This window comes from Taudactylus pleione, unplaced genomic scaffold (genome assembly GCF_031769625.1).
Source record: "Taudactylus pleione unplaced genomic scaffold, aTauple2 ptg000038l, whole genome shotgun sequence".
Lineage (NCBI taxonomy): Eukaryota > Metazoa > Chordata > Amphibia > Anura > Myobatrachidae > Taudactylus > Taudactylus pleione.
Window position 1 is genome coordinate 4,886,456 of NW_028284440.1, and position 22,708 is coordinate 4,909,163.

The 22,708-nt window shown below is 45.6% G+C and overlaps 1 protein-coding gene across 1 annotated transcript in view; it reads left to right on the forward strand.

The window, feature by feature from the left end:
• The window catches only part of LGR5 (leucine rich repeat containing G protein-coupled receptor 5), a 197,427-nt gene that overhangs the window by 169,041 nt on the left and 5,678 nt on the right, over nt 1–22,708 (forward strand). Inside the window, exons 15-16 of the mRNA XM_088452470.1 lie at nt 437–562; nt 22,473–22,618. Of these exons, the coding sequence (XP_088308596.1) occupies nt 437–562; nt 22,473–22,618 (272 nt within the window). The remainder of the gene's footprint in view (nt 1–436; nt 563–22,472; nt 22,619–22,708) is intronic.

The window sequence follows — 22,708 nt, forward strand, 5'->3', positions numbered from 1 at the left end:
ACAGATATCTGTCACCGCAGCCCCAGGAGTTTTCAAAAGATAAATCTTTTGTCTTTTGTCTTTCAGAAAGATCTGCATGCGTGAAAACTGTACTGCGCATGCGCAGTGATTGGTTTCTGGTTACGCTCGTACAGGGGATTCATTTGCAAATGCCTAAATACTACAATCACAATCCCAGGATAGTTTACAACCAAAACCAATTTTTGTTTATAGCAAAAAAAAAAAATGTATCAGCTGGGGATCTTACCTTAAACTTGCATTCAATCATTATCCTAAACTTGCAAATAAAAATGTAAAAGAAATTATTTGACAAACTAATATGATTCAAAGAGAGGATTTAAATAAACTACTTCATTCTGAAGCAGCCAGCTTTGCTGTCACAGTGTTGCTGAAACATCTGCATAGTAATCTGACTTGGTATATTCTCTCTCTGCAGTGATCTTTCCTCCAACCATTTGACTTCATTTCCTGTAACTGGACTGAATGGTCTGACTCACTTAAAACTGACAGGAAATGCCGCCTTGCAGGAACTGATTCCATCAGAGCATTTTCCAAAGCTCAGGTGAGCAATTCCTTATACAGAAGTTCTAATTACTGGAGTACTTGTCCTTGTAGAGCTCCTTTGTGTTTTTTGTTAATTATTATAATTTGTATTTTTATTGGAATTTTCGCATTGTTATAAAACACTGTTCTGTGCTAACATTGTATGCAGAAAGACTGGCGCACATTAGTTATGTTTAGGTAGGGCCGTAGCTAGGGTAGTGCGGCCGATGCCCTGTGCACAGGGCACCGCAGGTCAGGGGGCGCTGTTTGGGCCTGTAAAATTTCTGTTCATTATCATTCTCACTTGTAGCTTCCTCTTATTTCATCCTCAGCATCTCCTGGTCTCTCCTATCTCTTCCCTGGTCTTCCCCATGAGGCCATTCCCCTTTTTTGGGTGCATTATGTCCCTTTGAAAAATGAGGGGGGCGCCAATGCTCTTTCTGGCACAGGGCACCAAAAAGTCTAGTTACGGCTCTGTGTTTAGGTAACTATAGACACACAAGAAAGAAGCTCACACTCTGAGTTTGCAATCTGAGAGGGCTGCGAAGTAAAACCTAATGGGGCAGTTTCAATTAGAGGCAGGCTGCTCATAAGCGCAATTACGGGGCCAGATTTCTGCTCGTACCTCCATAGGTTGCTAACAGACATCAGCAGAGACACGTCCAGTGAAGCCGCTGGAAGCTGCTCTGTAACATGTTGAAATTGCTGATAATGTAGTAGACAAGTTGTCCATAATTGCATGTACATTGGGCCTGATCCAGAGATTTACGCAATGCCGATATTTATGCAGATTGAGCAATTGTTATCAATTGCGCATGAGAGAAAGATGTACTGCGCATGCGCAGTGATTGGTTTCTGGTTACGCTCGTACAGGGGATTCATTCGCAAAGTGAGTGACAGGTTGTCAGCATTTGGGAGAGGTGATAGGGGTGGCTAGGCAAATGCAGGCGTGTTGGGAGCGTTTAAAATCCGTTTCATGGGCGTGCATAAATTAGCCACTGCGATCTCCTTCGCGGTATGAGAGCTCTCTTTGTGTCAGGAGAGACGCTGTGTTTGAGACAGGTCAGACGTCACTCAGAAGCTGCATAGCTGCCCGATCTGCGTCAATGTTCCCGATGTTTATGATGTTGCACATCGCCGGACAGATATGAGAAGGCAGCAGTGGGTGTCCCTATGCTCGGGAAGGCTTTGGAAGACATTAACCTATTTTTGCAATTGCAAATGCATTAATGTAAATTTTGGAATCAGGCAAATTGTGTGCACAGATAAAAATGTATATATGTATTCACCCATATGCAAAGTTCTGCACATCTATGCAGCTGCACCTATCCATACACTTGGTTTCATAGCCGTTATCATTGTAAGTGCACCAGCCACATTCTTGATGCAAGAGATCTTTAGGAATAAAAGCGTATCTTTGCATATTCTTAAATCAGTATAGCCCATAAATCCATTGCCACGCCCTCACTATACTCTGAACAACCCGTTACCACCCCAATATGCCCTTTCAGCGGCAGATGTGACTGAGTGGTTTACAACTCTGAGGGGTCTATTTACTAAGTAGTGTCAGGAGACAGAGTGAAAAGTGATAAGGTGCCATCCAATCATGTTTGAAAAATGACAGTTGGGAGCCGATTGGCTGGCACTTTTCACTCTGTCTCCTAACACTGCTTAGTAACTAGACCCCTGAATCACCTGGAGCAAGCACAGTATGTAAACAAGCAAGATCTGTCTGCAAAACTGACCATTGGTGGTATGTGGGGGCCTTTACAGCATTGTGCTATGGGGCTCACAAGTGTTACACACTTATTGGGGTGGTAACTTACTCTCCAGAGAGCTCTCTGTCCTTTTTTGACCCACCTGCTTTTTCCCACATTTCCATTAAGTCATTCTCTGTCAATTACCAAGTTACATCCTTTCAGTGCCAGATTAATGTACACATGGGCCTGGAGCTGAAATTTATGATGGGCCTATTGTGTGCCGCTGCAAGGGGTGTGGCAAGTGCCGTAGCAGTGTGACTGGTAATGTGGGGTCATGCCCAGTGCAGTGTGGTTGGGGTTTACATAGGGGTGTAGCCTGTGCAGCGTTCTCTTAGGACGCTCAATGCAGTGCTGCATTTCCAGGTGCCTGCGGCCTCAGTACTTTTGCGCAACAGCATGACGTCATGCACTTAAGAGGCACAGGGCCGTCACAGGGCGCTCCGGAGCCGGTCCTGGTACGCCGATGTGTATGTGTAGGCCGGCACTCCTGTGCAAAGTATAGTGCTATGGCGTCTGGTGCCCTCCTAATTACCTCTGCCTGTGAAGGGAGGGAACCATGTAGCAGTTGAATGGGCGGCAGGCACTCTGGACGAATTGTATAAAACACACTAAAAATCCATTTAAGTTATCAACAATTCAGAACTTGTATTCGTCCTCTCAGTAATCCTGATGTAAGAATAAATACAAGTTCTGAGGCGTTGAAAACTTAAACAGATTTACACATACCCATACCCATACCCACACATATACACGTAAATTGGGAGGGTACAGGAATTTGAGGCACACTTAAGGGGGCCGAAGCAGGTGTGGTGAGATATGTTGACAGTCATAATGTCAACATTCATTATGTTAACATGAAAATGTCGACATCAGGGGTTAGGCACTAGGGGAAGGTTAGGGTTAGGCTACGGATGGAGGAGGTTAGGATTAGGCTACATGGGGTGGTTAGGCACCCCATGTTCGCTGACGACATCTATCATTGCCCGTACTTACAGGGCAACCTGACGATATCGTCAGGTTCTGCAAGTACGGGGTTGAGAGAGGGTGACGTCACTGAACAATATATCGTTCAGTGTTGGTGCTCAATGTCATTAATGACATTGAGCACATCACTGTTGGGGAAACACTAGACGATATTGCTCATGGAGCATATCGTCTAGAGGATACACGCCTTTAGACTGCGGGGGGGAGGAGGTTAAGGTAAAGACCTATAAGGTAGGGGTAGGCATTAGGGTTAGGGGGGAATTCGCACAGGAAGGCTAGAGCAGCAGAGGTCATGACCGCTGGGACCCAGAAGCCGCACTAGAGTCACTGCAGCCGTCAGGAGCAGGTTAGACAGCACTGGGCCAACAGGGATGATATGTCGACACTCTATCACTGACATGAATAACTTCAACACTATGACCATGTTGACAATCTCCTATCAACATGATGAATGTTGACATATCACACCACACCCGCTTCAGTCCACTTAACTGTGCCTCAAGCTCCTGTACCCTCCCTATTTACCAGTGTGTGTATGATATATATATATATATATACACACATATATATATATATATATATATATATATATATATACATACACACACATATGAATATATACACGCACTATATATAATAAAAAATATATATATATATATATACTGTATATATACACACACACCTAATTTAATGTGTGTATATATATATATATATAGATATGTGTGTGTATATATATATATATATATATATATATATATATATATAGGGAGAGGGAGAGAGAGATATTTTATACACATACACACACACACACACACACACACATTTGTGTAAAATATCCACAAAGAAGAACCGCACACACTTAATAGAATTAGCGGATGCTGAGGTTACATATTGTAGCATATATCATATTCAATCCCAAGGGATCAAAAAACGAGACCAGCACACCTTTAACTTAATGCATGTAAAATGGAATGTATTAAAACACAGCCATGCTTAATCGGGTTATACACAAATGCACGTCACATCTGCTATGCAGTAGATTCCTGTTATACTTATCAGTGCCTGGTGACCATATGTATATATTCAATCAAGAGCCCGACAGGCGTTTCAGTGGCAAACCACCTTCATCATGAGCACAGAGTAAATGGGCCTATCCATCAGAAGACTTTTTGAATAATCCGACCAAAACCAGGAGGTTTTGGTCGCTTCGCTCAGAAAATCATCTAATGGATAGCCGGCAAGGACCAGCGATGCGTGTGCAAGCTGGGTCCCTGCCGACTATCTGTGGAACATGCCCGTCAACCTGACGATGATCGTCAGGTTCGGAATGTTCTCAGATAGGAGATCGGTCTCCTGCACTGAATGACGTTCAGTGAACGCCGTTCAGTGCGGGCACCGCACCTAGGCGACCTGAAGGACTGAACGCTAGTCGTTCAGTTTTTAAGTCACCTAATGGATAGGCCCCTTAAGTGTCAAAGCATGGTGTTAAATAGGGAGTGTGGCGCCAAATCAAACAAACATACATAGATCTCACCTGTCACCCGGGGGCCAGACTACATGCTGGCAGCCGCGTCCCGGAATCAATGTCACAGAGAGTTCCATCTAACCAGCCGGACACATGGTCAGGCATAATAGGTCCGCCCAGAGGGAGAAACATGCTGCAAAGGGACCAATGCCAGTGTGTCTCCTGGGGGCCGGACACGATGCAATGTGATCACGGCCATCAAACAAGGACCAATAGCTAGAAGCACGTGACTCACATACATCACGTTTGTTTCAGTCAATGGAACATCAATGTTATAGGCGTTGACATAAATGTTATAGGTGTTGCCATAGAAATCAACATAGGTAAACATAGACAAGATCTAATGGTGGGTACACACTGGGCGATATTACTGAGCGACTGCACGATTACAACATCGTAATCGTGCAATCGCTCAGTAATCGTGCACAAATCGTGCACTTTTATGTCGGAAACGACCAGCGATGCGCACTCCCGCTGGTCGTTTCCAACATTGTCCATCGCCTGAACATGCAGCACAATCTGACGATGTCGTCAGGTTGCTGCATGTTGGGGAATGGGGGAGAGAGCCCGGCGCTGAACGATATCGTTAATGATATCGTTCAGCAGCTGTGCTCAATGTCATGAACGACATTGAGCACACCCTGCCGGGGACACACTAGACGATATCGCTCAGGGAGCATATCGTGTAGTGTGTACGCACCTTAACAGTGTGAGTGTCTGACAGGCACCAAAAACTTGGCAAACAGACTAACATATAAGACAAAGATATTAAGCGCCAAGATACACAGATGGCCCAATCACCATATTAAATAAATGTGAACATATAATATGGCGCACTCAAATAAAACCCCAAAAGAGAAAATAACGACATTAATAAAACTAATAATTATTAATGGAAAACAATTATTAATGATTTTTTATATATAATATGCATATATATATACATAAATATATACACACATATGTATATGTACATATACAGTACACACATGTATATATTCACACTGACCTGTATAAACGGACAAGCTGGGCTGATATACAAGTAACCTTGTAGGTGGTGTAAGGATTACTTTGTCAGGGCTCCCCTGCGTTTGTACTATACTTCACTCAGTGAATGCTGCACTTTCTCCCTGTACTTTGGATTCATATGTATATATGTATATATGTATATATATATATATATATATATATATATATATATATGCACACATATGTATATGTACATATACAGGATACACATGTATATGTAACATATACATGTATAATATGTTCACACTGACCTGTATAAACGGACAAGCTGGGCTGAGCTTCCTTCCCTCTTCAGCTTGGCGATTGGTTGAGAGCAGGAAGGAACAGGGGGCGGGGCTTCGGCGGACCAAAGGTGGGCGGGGCTTCATCTGCCGAGTGTGGGCGGGGCTTCGGCCTGGCCGGCTGGATCGTCCAAGAGGAGGGGGTCAGAATGGGCTAAGCTAAGCTGTTCTGGCGGCTGTTAGGTGAGTGGCCTGGGCTGTTAGTTGGTAGTGTCAGGAAAGAAAAAAAAATATTTTTTCTTGCCTGCACTGCAATGCAATCTGCGTGGGCCTATTTTCAATGGGAGGCCTGGAGCTGTAGCTCCACCCGCCCCATTGTTAATCCGGCCCTGCATCCTTTCCACCAAACCACATTGCTTCTCACTTCCCACTTCCTGTACTACTTGCGTATAATACTATTCTCTATCAATGAAGGTCGCTATTACTAACAATGGGAAAATATTGTTCTAGTCAAGAAATAAAAGTTCTTCAAACATTAAAACAAAGATGACTTCAAACAAATAATTGTTTGGACATGTTATAACATGCTTTTATTTAGTACACTTCCTTTGTAATTTATCGTTCATGTTATGCATTCAAAATGACAATGAATAGCATAAAGAAAATATGTCTACCACATTGTGTACTTGAGCGGAGGGATTGACAACAGTTGGCACGCTAACTGGTGTGCTCTAAAATTTCCCATAAATCTCAGTAGCCCTGAAACTTGCCATCATTAATGTTCTTGCACTTTGGTAAAACAAAGGCTAATATGACAAGCTGAGCAAGAGCGATTATCCTTCACAGGTAGTTTTATTTACAGCTAAACCAACATGAAAACTAAGGGCAAATGCCAAGAAATAAGGCTTTAATCATATTTTACTATATAATTACCAGAACATTATGCCACGTTTTTATGGCCTATTTTCCTTTATGAAGTGCTGCCAGACATGTTTTATGTTCCCTTAATGAACAGCTGTTGTTTACAAACAACTATTTCCTAACACCAGATTGGATATAACATTGATAAACTTTCTACAAATCACACTCAATTATTTCTGTGCTGTGCAGCTAAACCAGTCATACCCAAAGCATAAAACATAATTACTATAGATAGAGAGGGGTGCCAGGAGGGTGATGATGGATCCACTGCTCCCCCTGCTGAAAAAAACGTTGAAAATGGCGCCTGAGAGGGAAGCCATACAGATCAGGCTGCAGCATGGAGGGCACTGGTGGTGCCCCTAAATCCTTTACCTATTTGGGCAGAGCTGGAGCAATCCAGCACTCGGCTTCCTGCAACATTCAGGGTATCAGACGTCAATCATTACACAATAACACTGAGTACAGGAGCCATCTGGAAAAGTTGTAGAGGTAGAGCACATAGGACAAAAGAGGTTAATGCTTGTAAGTATATAGTAATGTTTTAAGTGCTGTGCTCCATTGTTTTTGAAATTAGTTATGTGAGGTGGCATGGGGGAGTTGGTTCTAGAAAATGTATCTACTATTACAAGGAGCGATACAAGGCATAAGCTTTGCAAAGTACGGGGGTGGGAAGGGGAAGCCGGCGGACCTAATCCCGACACCCGGCTTCCTGACTGCTTAATCCCGGCGAGGGTTAAATGACAGGTGTCTAAATCTAGACGCCTGTCATTTTACCAACGCTGGGAGACCGGCATCCCGATCGAAGTGATGCCGGGCGCCGAGCACGGACAGAGGATTAGGTTAGGGGCTCCAGGGGGGGACTTAGGGTTAGGCACCCCCCTGGAAGGTTAGGGTTAGGCTAGGGGGAGGGAGGGAGGGAGGGTTGATGTTAGGCACCCCCGGGGGGGACTTAGGTTTAGGCGGCGGAGAAGGGGGGGGTTAGGTTTAGGCACTTAGAGGGGGGATTAGGGTTAGGCACTGGGGGAAGGTTAGGGTTAGGCTAGAGGGAGGGAGGGTTAGGGTTAGGCACTGTGGCAAGGTTAGGGTTAGGCGGCGGGGAAGGGGGGGGTTAGGTTTAGGCACTTAGAGGGGGGACTTAGGGTTAGGCACTGGGGGAAGGTTAGAGTTAGGCTCCCCTAAGAGAGCGTTAGGGTTAGGAGGTAGAATAGGTTAGTGAATACTTACCTGGGGACAATCAGGATTTTCATCCTTGTCGGGCTGCAGCTGCCGGGATTTGAACTGCCGGGCCAGGGTCCGACGGTAAATCATACCGATTCCAGGAGGGGAAGAAGGGAATCTAATGTGTAAAGTATATGTGTGGGAGGATGCGGGAAATTCGTTTTCAAAGCACAAGGGGAACAAAACGTAATCTCATTTGTAAAGTATAGGGTTGAATACTGGCACAGGCAATCAGTTTGCAAAGTATAGTGGGGACAACATAATTTATTTGTAAAGTATAAGGGGGATACAAAATAATCTCATTATAAAGTTGGCAGTATACAAATTGTTAATATAATTTTTAAAATATATATTAACATAGTTGCCTGGTTTGTTGAAAAATGCAGAAAAATTGACATTTAGTTTTACACACACCTTTCTATCAGCCTTTGTCAGTAAAGGGATAAAGATGACACAGGACTGTAATGCCTTTATATTACAACTTGACATTTACTTGCATTTATGTTTTTAGGATAAAGTCTGTGACATTTTCTTTTCTTTATGGTGTATTTTATGCCAAATAACTGTTATGGTGCTTCATGAAAACACATGTATTTGCAGACCGCATTTTGTCTATAGTGAAGTTAATATACACATTTTTAATAAAGACCTGACAATTTATAAAATAGATCAGGCTGATACTGTTCTTTCTGTAAAGTATCTCAGTCATGCTGTGTGTACAGATGGCAGATGCTGTGTGTACAGTATGGCAGACGCGATGCTGTGTCTACAGATGGCAGATGCTGTGTGTACAGTACGGCAGACGCGATGCTGTGTCTACAGATGGCAGATACTGTGTGTACAGTATGGCAGACACGGCAATGCTGTGTGTACAGTATGACCAGTCATGCTGTGTGTACAGTATGGCATACTTGCCTACTTTTGAAAAAGCATTTCAGGGAGATTGTGAAAGCAACACCTACGAGCGCGCGTTAAACTGGGCGTGTACTGCTACATCTGAGAGGCGTGTCATAAAATTGATTGCTGCTTGTTGATGAAAATATACTGATACTTCTCAGAAAATACATGTAGCCATAGAGATCATTGTGCCTTATAACAAATGCAGGGAAATTATACTAATGATCCCATTTGAATGTATATCTCTGTTTTTTCTTTTATATAACAGTGTCATAATGAGGGTAAGGTGAAATGAGGGAGATTGCTGTACTCTTCAGGGATACAGGGAGATTGCTGCTATTTCAGGGAGTCTCCCTGACAATGTGGGAGGGTTGGCAAGTATGCAGTATGGCAGACGCAATGCTGTGTGTACAGTATGACAGTCGTGCTGTGTGTATAGTATGGCAGACTATACACGATTCTACAGTATGGCAGATGCAATGCTGTGTGTATAGTATGTCAGTCATGCTGTGTGTACAGTATGGCAGACGCTGAGATGCTGTGTGTACAGTATGGCAGATTCTGTGTGTACAGTATTGCAGTCGCTGCAATGCTTTGTGTACAGTATGACAGTCATGCTGTGTGTACAGTATGGCAGACACTGCGATGTTGTGTGTACAGTATGGCAGTCGCTGCAATGCTGTGTGTACAATATGGCAGATGTGATGCTGTAAGAACAGATGGCAGATGCTGTGTGTACAGTATGGCAGACGCTGCAATGCTGTGTGTACAGTATGGTAGTCGCTGCAATGCTGTGTGTACACTATGACAGTCATGCTGTGTGTACAGTATGGCAGACGCTGCGATGCTGTGTGTACAGTATGGCAGACGCCGAGATGCTGTGTGTACAGTATGGCAGTCGCTGCAATGCTTTGTGTACAGTATGACTGTCATGCTGTGTGTACAGTATGGCAGTCGCTGCAATGCTGTGTGTACAGTATGATAAACTGCGATGTACAGTATGGCAGACGCTGAGATGCTGGGTGTACAGATGGCAGATGCTGTGTGTAAAGTATGGTAGTCGCTGCAATGCTGTGTGTACAGTATGACAGTCATGCTGTGTGTACAGTATGGCAGACGCTGTGATGCTGTGTGTACAGTATGGCAGATGCTGAGATGCTGTGTGTACAGTATGGCAGTCGCTGCAATGCTGTGTGTACAGTATGACAGTCATGCTGTGTGTACAGTATGACAGTGGCTGCAATGCTGTGTACAGTATGACAGTCATGCTGTGTGTACAGTATGGCAGACGCGATGCTGTGTGTACAGATGGCAGATGCTGTATGTATAGTATGGCAGATGCTGCGATGCTGTGTGTACAGTATGGCAGATGCTGCGATGCTGTGTGTACAGTATGGCAGACGCTGCGATGCTGTGTGTACAGTATGGCAGTCACTGCGATGCTGTGTGTACAGATGGCAGATGCTGTGTGTACAGTATGGTAGTCGCTGCAATACTGTGTGTACAGTATGACAATCATGCTGTGTGTACAGTAAGGAAAACGCTGCTATGCTGTGCGTACAGTATGGCAGATGCTGTGTGTACAGTATGGCAGTTGCTGTGATGCTGTGTGTACAGTATGACAGTCATGCTGTGGGTACAGTATGGCAGACACTGCGATGCTGTGTGTACAGTATGGCAGTCGCTGCAATGCTGTGTGTACAGTATGTCAGTCATGCTGTGTGTACAGTATGGCAGTCGCTGCAATGTTGTGTGTACAGTATGGCATTCGCTGCAATGCTGTGTGTACAGTATGGCAGATGCTGTGTGTACAGTAAGGCAAACGCTGTGATGCTGTGTGTACAGATGGCAGACGTGATGCTGTAAGAACAGATGGCAGATGCTGTGTGTACAGTATGTCAGTCATGCTGTGTGTACAGTATGGCATTCGCTGCAATGCTGTGTGTACAGTATGGCAGATGCTGTGAGTACAGTATGACAGTCATGCTGTGTGTACAGTAAGGCAAACGCTGTGATGCTGTGTGTACAGATGACAGACGTGATGCTGTAAGAACAGATGGCAGATGCTGTGTGTACAGTATGGCAGTCGCTGCGATGCTGAGTGTACAGTATGGCAGTCGCTGCAATACTGTGTGTACAGTATGTCAGTCATGCTGTGTGTACAGTATGGCAGACGCTGCGATGCTGTGTGTACAGATGGCAGATGCTGTGTGTACAGTATGGCAGTCGCTGCAATGCTGTGTGTACAGTATGGCATTCGGCTCAATGCTGTGTGTACAGTATGACAGTCATAATGTGTGTACAGTATGACAGTCATAATGTGTGTACAGTATGGCAGACGATGCAATGCTGTGTGTACAGATGGCAGATGCTGTGTGTACAGTATGGCATTCACTCTGGCTTTCATTCCCAATACTCCACAGGACTGCATTGACTGTGTTTCATTATGGCTAAATGTAAATGTTATAACTCACTTCAAAGTCTCCTGGATCTCTCTGCTTCATTTAACACTGATAATCTCTCTCTTCTCATACAAATGCTACTTTCCCTTCAAGACTGTACTATATTGTCCCAGTCCCTGGTTGGACAGCCATTCACCTCGCCTGGTGGTGTGAGCTCCATCCTCGGCATGAGTGTGGGGGGAGGATTGCTGCTGGTCCAGTGGCTTAATCTGCATGGATTGTCCTTCAGACAGCCGTGGCTTGTCCCAGCTGTGAACCTCTGGTTCTCCAGTGTGACTACTGGCATGTTGCTGGAGTGCCCTCTAGGGGCGGGAGTGTGGCACTACAGAACATGTAGTATTATACATGTTGGCCAGCTGATCTTTGATGTCAGATTGGCACCAAGTTTGGTTGCACTGTCTATTTAAACCTACTCAGTGCGCCATACTGGTGCCATAGTATCAAGTTTCCTCTATGTACTCCAGCGTTACTTCCATTTTTGTTTAATGAACTCTAGTGTACCGACCCGGCCTTTCTAATGTTGGGATTGTCTACCTGTGACCTTGGCTTGTATTCCCGTTTTGCTCTTTTGCTTGTTACACAGACCTTTTGCAATCATATTGTGCTGATTCTGTGCCTATGACCCTGATCTTGGCTTGTCCGAACATCCCTCTAACGATTCTGTACCACGCCTCTGCTCCTACAAAGCAATTCCCACGCCTCTATGAGGCAATTAGAAAACAGCAACCTGCAGATGTCTATCCCAAATTAAACCGACTTGACGACATCTTTGCTGGTTTTCTTCCTACTTATCAAATTGGACTTTCAGTGTTTGCTTCTCCGCTACCATGGAAACAGTCAGCTGATTGGCTAAGAGACAGAGCACTCACAGCCAATCAGTGGGCTGGCTGTTAATTGGCTAAGAGACAGAGCACTCACAGCCAATCAGTGGGCTGGCTGTTGATTGGCTAAGAGACAGAGCACTCAGCCAATCACATTCACTACATACCTCCACTCAAGGCATCTTGAGTCTGAACTCAGGCCCTGATTCAGAGGCGCTTGCTATTTGCGAGCGCTCGCTCTGAATCAGGGCGGGCCAGGTTTCTCTTTCATCGGCCTCCAGGCCGCTCGCTAAGCTGTGGGTGACCACCCACAGCTTTAGCGGGCGGCCTGGCGATGGTCGAGATTATCGCGGCCATCGGGCTTGCGACGAGACTCTTGTGGTAGCGTCTCGTCCACCGCAAGCCAAAATGAACTTCCTGCTCCAATACAGCAGGAAGTTCACTACTGACATCACTGGTGCTGTTAGTAGGGCCGCCCACAAACGGCAAGCGTTTGTCCAGCCACCCCCCCCTGCACGCCTACAAAATGGGGCGAGCTGTCAATCACAATCGACAGATGCCCCGTCTTGTAGTGAGTCCCGCAGCGAGTGAAAATGCACTCGCTATGGGGCTCGCGCACGCGCAGCGCACACTGTCCGGCCATCGACCCGCTTGCGAGCACTATACGCTCGCGAGCGGGTCTGAATCAGGCCCTCAGTTTCTTGAAGGCTTCATTCTCTTATTGGTGTCAAATAGGCCAGTGGTTCAGTACAGGTTGCAGAAATTGGGAGAGGACTAGATTAAATAAAGAGGAGAATTTGAATGTATCCTGTATGTTGAATCTTCATTTAGAGAATTATAAATACAAATGGGCCATTTCTGATTCCTTACAGCACATACTTGCTGAGATAATTAGACTCATACTAGTCTCTGTTATCAACAAGAAACTATAGCGATACGAAGAAAGACTCTAATTACTGGGTTAGGGATTCCTCTAAATACCTCTTCCCCAATTTTCCCTGATTCATTAGTAGGTGCAATGCAGATGTTTATGCAGTTCGAGTAAGGGATGGCCATCGGTGATGTTACCATTGATGGCAAAGTAACAAGTGGCTATCGATGGCTGCAAACTATTCAATGGATGACCATCGATAGTTTCACCAACCGATGATCATCACTGTTTTGTGACTGACTGGCCCATGGGCCAATCAGAACTTGGGGGCAGGGCTTTGCAGGTGCCACGGGCGTAGCTATGCTCCGAGTCCCGGCGCCTTGGAAATAAAAAAAAACACATTCGGTTATGCTTAGACATCAATGGAGGGAAATCATCTGGTTCTCCCCATTGATGGCAAAAGCATTCGACATCGGCCATAAACCATCAATGATTATGAATCACCGATGGTCGATTGCCATCCCTAGTTCGAGTAATTATTTGGCATTGTGCATGCATGCAAGTCATGCTGCATTTGCATTGCGATTACGTATGCACAGAGAATCCATTCTCAAAGTGAGTATCATGTGGTCAGCATTTGGGGTTGGTAATGGAGGGAGGTTAAGTAAACGCAGACGTGTCGGACTGTTTCAATGCAGTTTCATGGGCGTGCTTAAATTAGCCATAACAATTGCATTCACAGCATGAGACCTCCCTGCGCGTGTGGAGAGCTGCAGTGTGTACGACTGGTTAGACCTGCTGTACATGCTGCGTGACTGCTTGATGTGCTTCGATGGTACCGATATTTACACAGGAGTGTTATTGGATGGATATAAGAAGGCAACAGTGGGCATCTTTATAGCTGCTGTGCTTTGGCAGGTATAGCATATTTTAGCAATGCGATCTGTAAGCATTTGCGTCCACTGTTGAATCAGGCCCTCAGTTGCTTTTACTGTGTCCCACTGCATTTGTTACATATAGAAACAGTAGGAGATGTGGTGCTCACCGTGCCTATCACATATATTCTTATTTCCACATAATGCAATCAGGTAAAATTGAGCATAAGGGATCACTTTAAACCGTAAGCTAGGTACACACTACACAATGGTGTATCCAGCCAAAGGGACGACATGATGCAACGATATATCACGCCATCTTTATACACATTCCCCGTGCATGCAGTCCAACCTGGTCGATATCGACCAGGTTACTATAGGGACCAGCGATCGTTGATCGCGGGTTGTTATAGTCGTTTGGGGGTTGGTGGTGTGCTGGATGTTCGATATCAAACATCCAGCACATGCAGGACGATCAGACAACGATATCGTTATCTGATGTGACCGTGTGTATGCACCATTAGAAAGACACAATTGTGGTTTTATATGGGCATTATCAATCACTTAGAAAACAAATAATGCTGAAAACTAACATGTATGACAATTCTTTGCTACACTATATAGTTATTTAATGTTCCAAATCAAGCATGAGGGGTGTGATGGAACATCATTTACTAAACACAAATAATGTTTGCACTGCAATAAGAACTAGGATCTTCCTTCTTTATTTAAATGGACAACATCAGAGTGCTCTTCTATGCACACATCTCTGCAATAATACACTGACCCTAGCACATAACCTACTGTTGCTGTTATCGTCACTATTTGAAACAATTTCTATGGCCCCCGATTTCTATCTATAAATAATGTATTCAGAAATACACTAACAGTACGGGAGAGCGGAGTGCTTGTAAAAGCAGAATAATTGTTTCCTGTGTTCATTCATTGCAATTATGTGATCCCCCCCATAATTCAGAATGGGAATGCAATGCCTGTGACACATTCCTTCTGTTCCTTTGTACATCTAAATAAATGATAGGACACTAAATCAGCCACTTGCTGAAACCATGTAAAAGATACAAGAGATTTATAAGAGGATGGAGCCATAATTGCAGGAGTACTTAAAAAGAAAAGATTACATAAAATAACAGCAATTAAGAAGGGCAAATAAAAGTCACATAGCCAAGGATGAATTAAAGAGGAGGCAGTAAATAATATGTTGTGCAGATATAGGCAGCCTGTACACAATGATAGAAAGCTGAATACATTCCATACAGCCATTTATTTGAAACTCCCAGTGGTGAAGTAAGTAAATATTGTTCTCTCCTCTTTAGTATTGGAAAGGCAAACTGTGTATATAACCGCTCTCTGAACTCCTTCATCAGACAGGCCAGGGCGGCACAGAGCTGCTGGATATGAATACTGCAATTTGCCTCAATAAATTCTGTTTTTCTAGAAGATGCTGTTATTGTCAGGGGGCCTGATTCACTATGGATCGCAATGCTGCGTACGCACGCACTTCAACTGCGATAGTAAGTCACTTCACTGCGATTGTAATGCAAACTCAGCACTGCATAAGGACGCCTACTTTACCATACGCACATCCGTAATACTTAGCAGAATAGCGAAACCATCGGTACAATCTATACCATCTCAGCCTCACGCACACTTGCAGAAGCCCTGACCTTACTCAGAAATTACTAATAGCCACGCACGCTATGAGTCCTCACACTGCGTATGGCTACGCAGTGGATCATTTATGCACGCCCCTGAAACGGCGTTGAGACGTACTGGCACGCCTGTGTTCGCACAACCGTCCCCCTGTCACCTCCCACAAACGGTACTTTCTGTCAATCACTCTGCAATGGGTCTGTGTAGCCTCTGCAATCGCAGTCCCGATTGCAGCGGCTGGTTCGTGCACTGCGAAGCGTACGTATGTGCAGAACGCAACAATCGTCCGTCTGCGTGCGTATTAGCAACTGCGGTCCAAGCCCAGTATTTGGTGACACCGGCAAGAATATTATAATACATATCACATTAGGAAAATTCAATTTATATAGAGATGTGGGGACATTCGGTTGCAGACTTTCTGTAGTAGCAATTATTATAAATTATAATTAGGGGTGAGCGGGTTCGGATTTCTGAAATCCGAACCCCCCCCGAGCCCCCCCGATCCGAGTCCAATCCGAGTCAGGCTCGACTTTTCCCGCCTGACTCGGATCTGAAATCGAGGCAAAACGTCATCATCCCGCCTTCCGAGTCTCGCGGGTTTTGGATCCTATATAAGGTACCCGCGTCGGCGCCATTTTCTCACTCGGCTGTGGACAGTGAAGAGGGAGGGTGGGAGTTAGGGCTGTGTAGTGTAGTGTAGTGTAGTGCTGCTGTTGTCCACTACTTCAAAGTCCATAGGGGCTGGCTGTGTTGTGCTGTGCTGCTGTTGTTAATAGGGGCTGTGTCCACTACTTCAAAGTCCATAGGGGCTGGCTGGACTGTGTTGTGCAGTCAGTTCTCCATAGGGGCTGTGTCCACTCCAAAGTCCTGTGCAGTGTCCCAGTCCTAAAGGGGTGCTGTAGTGTTGTCCAGGGGGTGCTCTGTCCATCAGGGGTGCTCCCCCCAAGTGCTAAAAAAATAATATATTTTCTGTGTTTGTGAATTGTGTGCGCAGTAGCCGCACGTGCATCAACAAAGTAGTGCCAAGCGTGCGCCTGTGTCATAAGTAAAGGGCCGGCTGGCTTGACCGTTAAAGGGTGCTGTAACCCCCGAAAGTACACTCCAGTCCAAACCAAAAAAAAATTATTTTCTGTGTTTGTGAATTGTGTGCGCAGTAGCCGCACGTGCATCAACAAAGTAGTGCCAAGCGTGCGCCTGTGTCATAAGTAAAGGGCCGGCTGGCTTGACCGTTAAAGGGTGCTGTAACCCCCGAAAGTACACTCCAGTCCAAACCAAAAAAAAATTATTTTCTGTGTTTGTGAATTGTGTGCGCAGTAGCCGCACGTGCATCAACAAAGTAGTGCCAAGCGTGCGCCTGTGTCATAAGTAAAGGGCCGGCTGGCTTGACCGTTAAAGGGTGCTGTAACCCCCGAAAGTACACTCCAGTCCAAACCAAAAAAAAAATATTTTCTGTGTTTGTGAATTGTGTGCGCAGTAGCCGCACGTGCATCAACAAAGTAGTGCCAAGCGTGCGCCTGTGTCATAAGTAAAGGGCCGGCTGGCTTGACCGTTAAAGGGTGCTGTAACCCCCAAAGTACACTCCAGTCCAAACCAAAAAAAAAATTATTTTCTGTGTTTGTGAATTGTGTGCGCAGTAGCCGCACGTGCATCAACAAAGTAGTGCCAAGCGTGCGCCTGTGTCATAAGTAAAGGGCCGGCTGGCTTGACCGTTAAGGGTGCTGTAACCCCCGAAAGTACACTCCAGTCCAAACCAAAAAAAAAATTATTTTCTGTGTTTGTGAATTGTGTGCGCAGTAGCCGCACGTGCATCAACAAAGTAGTGCCAAGCGTGCGCCTGTGTCATAAGTAAAGGGCCGGCTGGCTTGACCGTTAAGGGTGCTGTAACCCCCGAAAGTACACTCCAGTCCAAACCAAAAAAAAATTATTTTCTGTGTTTAGCCGCACGTATATATCAAATCGATATAACATAAATGGAGGACCAAACTTTCTCCAATAAAAATAAAATAGAGAAAGATCAAGAACCACTTCCTCCTAGTGCTGAAGCTGCTGCCACTAGTCATGACATAGACGATAACATGCCATCAACGTCGTCTGCCAAGGCCGATGCCCAATGTCATAGTAGAGGGCACATACAATCCCAAATGGCAAAGTTCAGGAAAATGACCTTGAAAAAGACATTTAAATCAGCTGAAGAGAAACGTAAACTTGCCAATATGCCATTTACGACACGGAGTGGCAAGGAACGGCTAAGGTCGATCCCTAGTATGTTCATGACTAGTGGTTCAGCTTCACATGACGATGGAAGCCCTCCTCCCACTAAAAAAATCAAAAGAGTTAAGCTGGCAAAAGCACAGCGAAGAACTGTGCTTTCTAAGAAGATATCACAAATCCCCAAGGAGAGTCCAAGTGTGGTGGTGGTTGCGATGCCTGACCTTCCCAGCACTGGACGGGAAGAGGTGGCTCTTTCCACCATTTGCACGCCCCCTGCAAGTGCTGAAAGGAGCACCCACAGTCCACTTGCTGATATGCAAATTGAAGATGTCACTGTTGAAGTACAACAGGATGAGGATACTGGTGTAGCTGGCGCTGAGGAGGAAGTTGGCGAGGAGGATTCTGATGGTGATGTGGTTTGTTTAAATCAGGCTCCGGGGGAGACAGTTGTTGTCCGTGGGATGAAAAAGCCCATCACGGTCATGCCTGGGCAGAAGACCAAACATTCCACCTCTTTGGTCTGGCAATATTTCTATCCAAATCCGGACAACAACTGTCTTGCCATATGTACCATATGTAAAGGTGAAATAAGTAGGGGTAAGGACGTCAACCACCTAGGAACATCCTCCCTTATACGGCACCTGCAGCGCGTTCATATAAAGTTACTGTCAAGTTCAGAAACTTTGGCTAAGACCGTAAGCAGTCCAGGGACACCTAAATCCCGTTGTCCTGTTGTATCCAAGCGCCTGCAAACCACACCGTCAACTCCCTCCTCGTCAATTTCCTCCTTAGTTAGGATCGGAAGTAGTCCTGCAGGCCATGTCACTGGCATGACTGACTCTCCTATCCGGGATTCCTCTGGAGGATCCTGCATTGCTACGCCTACTGCTGCCGCTGCTGCTGTTGCTGCTGCTGGGAGTCGTTCATCATCCCAGAGAGGAAGTAGGAACACCACTACTTTTACTAAACAATTGACCCTCCAACAGTCCTTAGCGAGGAGGATGAAGTACGACAGCAGTCATCCTGAAGCAAAACGTATAACTGAGGCCTTGACTGCTATGTTGGTGTTAGACGTGTGTCCGGTATCCGCCATTAGTGCAGTGGGATTTAGACAATTGATGGAGGTAGTGTGTCCCCGGTTCCAAATCCCATCTAGATTCCACTTCACTAGGCAGGCGATACCGAGACTGTACAGAAACGTCAGAAAAAGTGTCCTCAGTGTCCTGAAAAATGCCGTTGTACACAATGTCCACTTAACCACGGACATGTGGACAAGTGGAACAGGGCAGACTAAGGACTATATGACTGTGACAGCCCACTGGGTAGATGTATCACCTTACGCAGCAACAGCAGCAGCGTCACCAGTAGCAGCATCTCAGAAACGCCAGCTCGTTACAAGGCAGGCTACGCTGTGTATCACCGGTTTCAGTAAGAGGCACACCGCCGACAACCTCTTAGAGAAACTGAGGGAAATCATCGCCCAGTGGCTTACCCCACTTAGACTCTCCTGGGGATTTGTGATATCTGACAACGCCACCAATATTGTGCGGGCATTACATCTGGGCAAATTCCAGCACGTCCCATGTTTTGCTCACACAATAAACTTGGTGGTGCAGAATTTTCTGAAAAGCGACAGGGGCGTGCAGGAGACGCTTTGGGTGGCCCGAAAAATTTCTGGCCACTTTCGCCATTCAGCGACTGCGTGCCGAAGACTGGAGCGCCAGCAAACACTCTTGAACCTGCCCCGCCATCACCTGAAGCAAGAGGTTGTGACGCGGTGGAACTCAACCCTCTATATGCTTCAGAGGATGGAGGAGCAGCAAAAGGCCATACAAGCCTATACATCCACCTATGACATAGGCAAAGGAGGGGGTATGCACCTGACTCAAGCGCAGTGGAGAATGATTTCCGTGTTGTGCAAGGTTCTCCAGCCCTTCGAACTTGCCACACGTGAAGTCAGTTCAGACACAGCCAGCTTGAGTCAGGTCATTCCCCTCATCAGGCTTTTGCAGAAGCAGCTGGAGAAAGTGAAGGAGGAGCTAAGACGGAGCGATTCCGCTCGGCATGTGGGACTTGTGGATGAAGCCCTTCATTCGCTTTGCCAGGATTCCAGGGTGGTCAATCTGTTGAAATCAGACCACTACATTTTGGCCACCGTGCTTGATCCTAGGTTTAAAGCCTATGTGGTGTCTCTCTTTCCGGCCGACACAAGCCTGCAGAGGTGCAAAGACCTGCTGGTGAACACACTGTCAGCTGAAGCGGAACGTGACACGTCAACGGCTCCTTCTTCATTTTCTCCCGCAACTGAGGCTGCCAGGAAAAAACTTAGGTATCCTAAGCAACCCGCTGGCGGTGATGCAGGGCAGGCAGGACCAAGTTTGGACATCTGGTCCGGACTGAAGGACCTGGCAACAATTTCTGACATGTCTACTGTCACTGCATATGATACTGTCACCATTGACAGAATGGTGGAGGATTACATCGGTGACAGCATCCAAGTAGGCATGTCAGACAGTCCATACCTGTACTGGCTGGAAAAAGAGGCAATTTGGAGGCCCCTGTACAAGCTGGCTCTATTTTACCTGAGTTGCCCCCCCTCCAGTGTGTACTCCGAAAGAGTGTTTAGTGCAGCCGGGAACCTTGTCAGCGAAAGGCGTAGGAGGTTGCTTCCACAGAATGTGGAGAAGATGATGTTCATCAAAATGAATTATCAGCTCTTCCAGGGAGACCAGCCTCCAGAAGGTACAGAGGGACCTGTGGTGGTGGATTCAAGTGGGGACGAGTTAATACTTTGTGAGGATGAGGATGTACACACTGAAGAGGGTGAGGAATCGGTGGATGAGGAGGATGAGGATGACATCTTGCCTCCGTAGAGCCAGTTTGTGCAGGGACACATTAATTGCCAGCTTGTTTTGTGGGGGCCCAAACGAACCAATCATTTCAGCCACAGTTGTGTGGCAGACCCTGGCGCTGAAATGATTGATTTGTTAAAGTGTGCATGTCCTGTTTATACAACATAAGGGTGGGTGGGAGGGCCCAAGGACAATTCCATCTTGCACTTCTTTTTTTTCTTTGCATTATGTACAGTTTGGGGCCTAGTTTTTCTAACTGCCATCCTGTCTGCCACTGCAGTGTCACTCCTAGATGGGTCACGTGTTTGTGCCGCCCACTCGTGTCATCCAGCTACCTCGGTGCAACCTTTTGGACATAAAAACACTATTGTGAGGTGTGAGGTGTTCAGAATAGACTGGAAATGAGTGGAAATTAAGGTTATTGAGGTTAATAATAGCATAGGAGCAGAGAAACCAACAAATTCTGTGATTTTAGCTGTTTTTATGCTTTTTTTTAAAAAAAATACAGATCCAAAACACAAAACCCAGAACCCAAAAACACGGAACGGTGGTTTTGGCAAAACCAATCCAGATCCAAAACACGAAGAAAGATCCAGATCCAAAACCAAAACACAAAACACGAAAAGTGGCCGGTGCACACCCCTAATTATAATACAATATAAAGATAATACTGAATATGGGCCAGAAATTGGGGCCTGATCCAGAGATTGACGCTAATGCCGCCCCTGCTGTGAATTTGTACACAGTAGCTGTGCGTAAATATGCAAATGTCGCCTTCGCTGGGTTTGTATACAGACGGCCACTGGCGGCTTCGCCAATCCAAGTGGCTGCATACAAAGACGCAGCATCTGATGCAGATCAGTCGATAATCGGCCTTCTGAGTAACCCTATGGTTGCGCAGAATGGCCACGGGAGCATTTTGACCGCGTTTGGGATTGTAGTCGCAGGGAGAGACACACCCTGTAAACAGTTGCGACATGGCTGTGTGTGATTTGTCATCTCCCGGCGGCCGCCCTCCCTATCGCCCTCCCAGCGGCCCGCCCATCTGTCAATCACTTTGTGAATAAATCCTCACAGTGAGCGACATCAGTAATGAAATGTGACACATGCGCAGTGTGACTCCGACGCATGTGCAGATAAGCAATAATCACTCAACTACATCAGCATTGCGTCCATCTCTGAATAAGGCGCACACTACCTGACATATCCCCAAGTATTTTAGAAATATTGTGATTCTGCTTTGTCCACTCTTCTATCTCATTAAGGGGTCTATTTACTAAGCAGTGTTAGGAGACAGAGTGAAAAGTGATAAGAAAATGATAAGGTGCCAGCCAATCAGCTCCCAACTGTCATTTTTCAAACACAGCTTGTGAGATGACAGTTGGGAGCTGATTGGCTGGCACCTTATCATTTTCTTATCACTTTTCACTCTGTCTCCTAACACTGCTTAGTAAATAGACCCCTAAATGTCTGCACATTGCTCAGTACAATTCATCCTATGTCTATTTGTCTGCCGATTGTACATATGCTTAATGCAGTAGAGTAGTTTTTACTATTTAGCTGTAGAAATAAGAAACATAAATAATAGCTGTTACCTCTGAATGTTGGCAGGGTTATGGAAATGCCTTACGCCTATCAGTGCTGTGCTTTTTCCATCTGTGAAAGTGTCTTTAAACAGTCAAGTCCATGGAACAAAGATGACAACAGCAGCACTGATGATTTTTTTCGAAAGGAGGCAGGAATGTTACACCTACAAGGTAAGAAAGAGAAAGGTATAAGTGGATATCTATCTTGCTGTCCATAAGCAGAATTCAGATACCCCATTAAGGGGCATATTCAACTTGGAG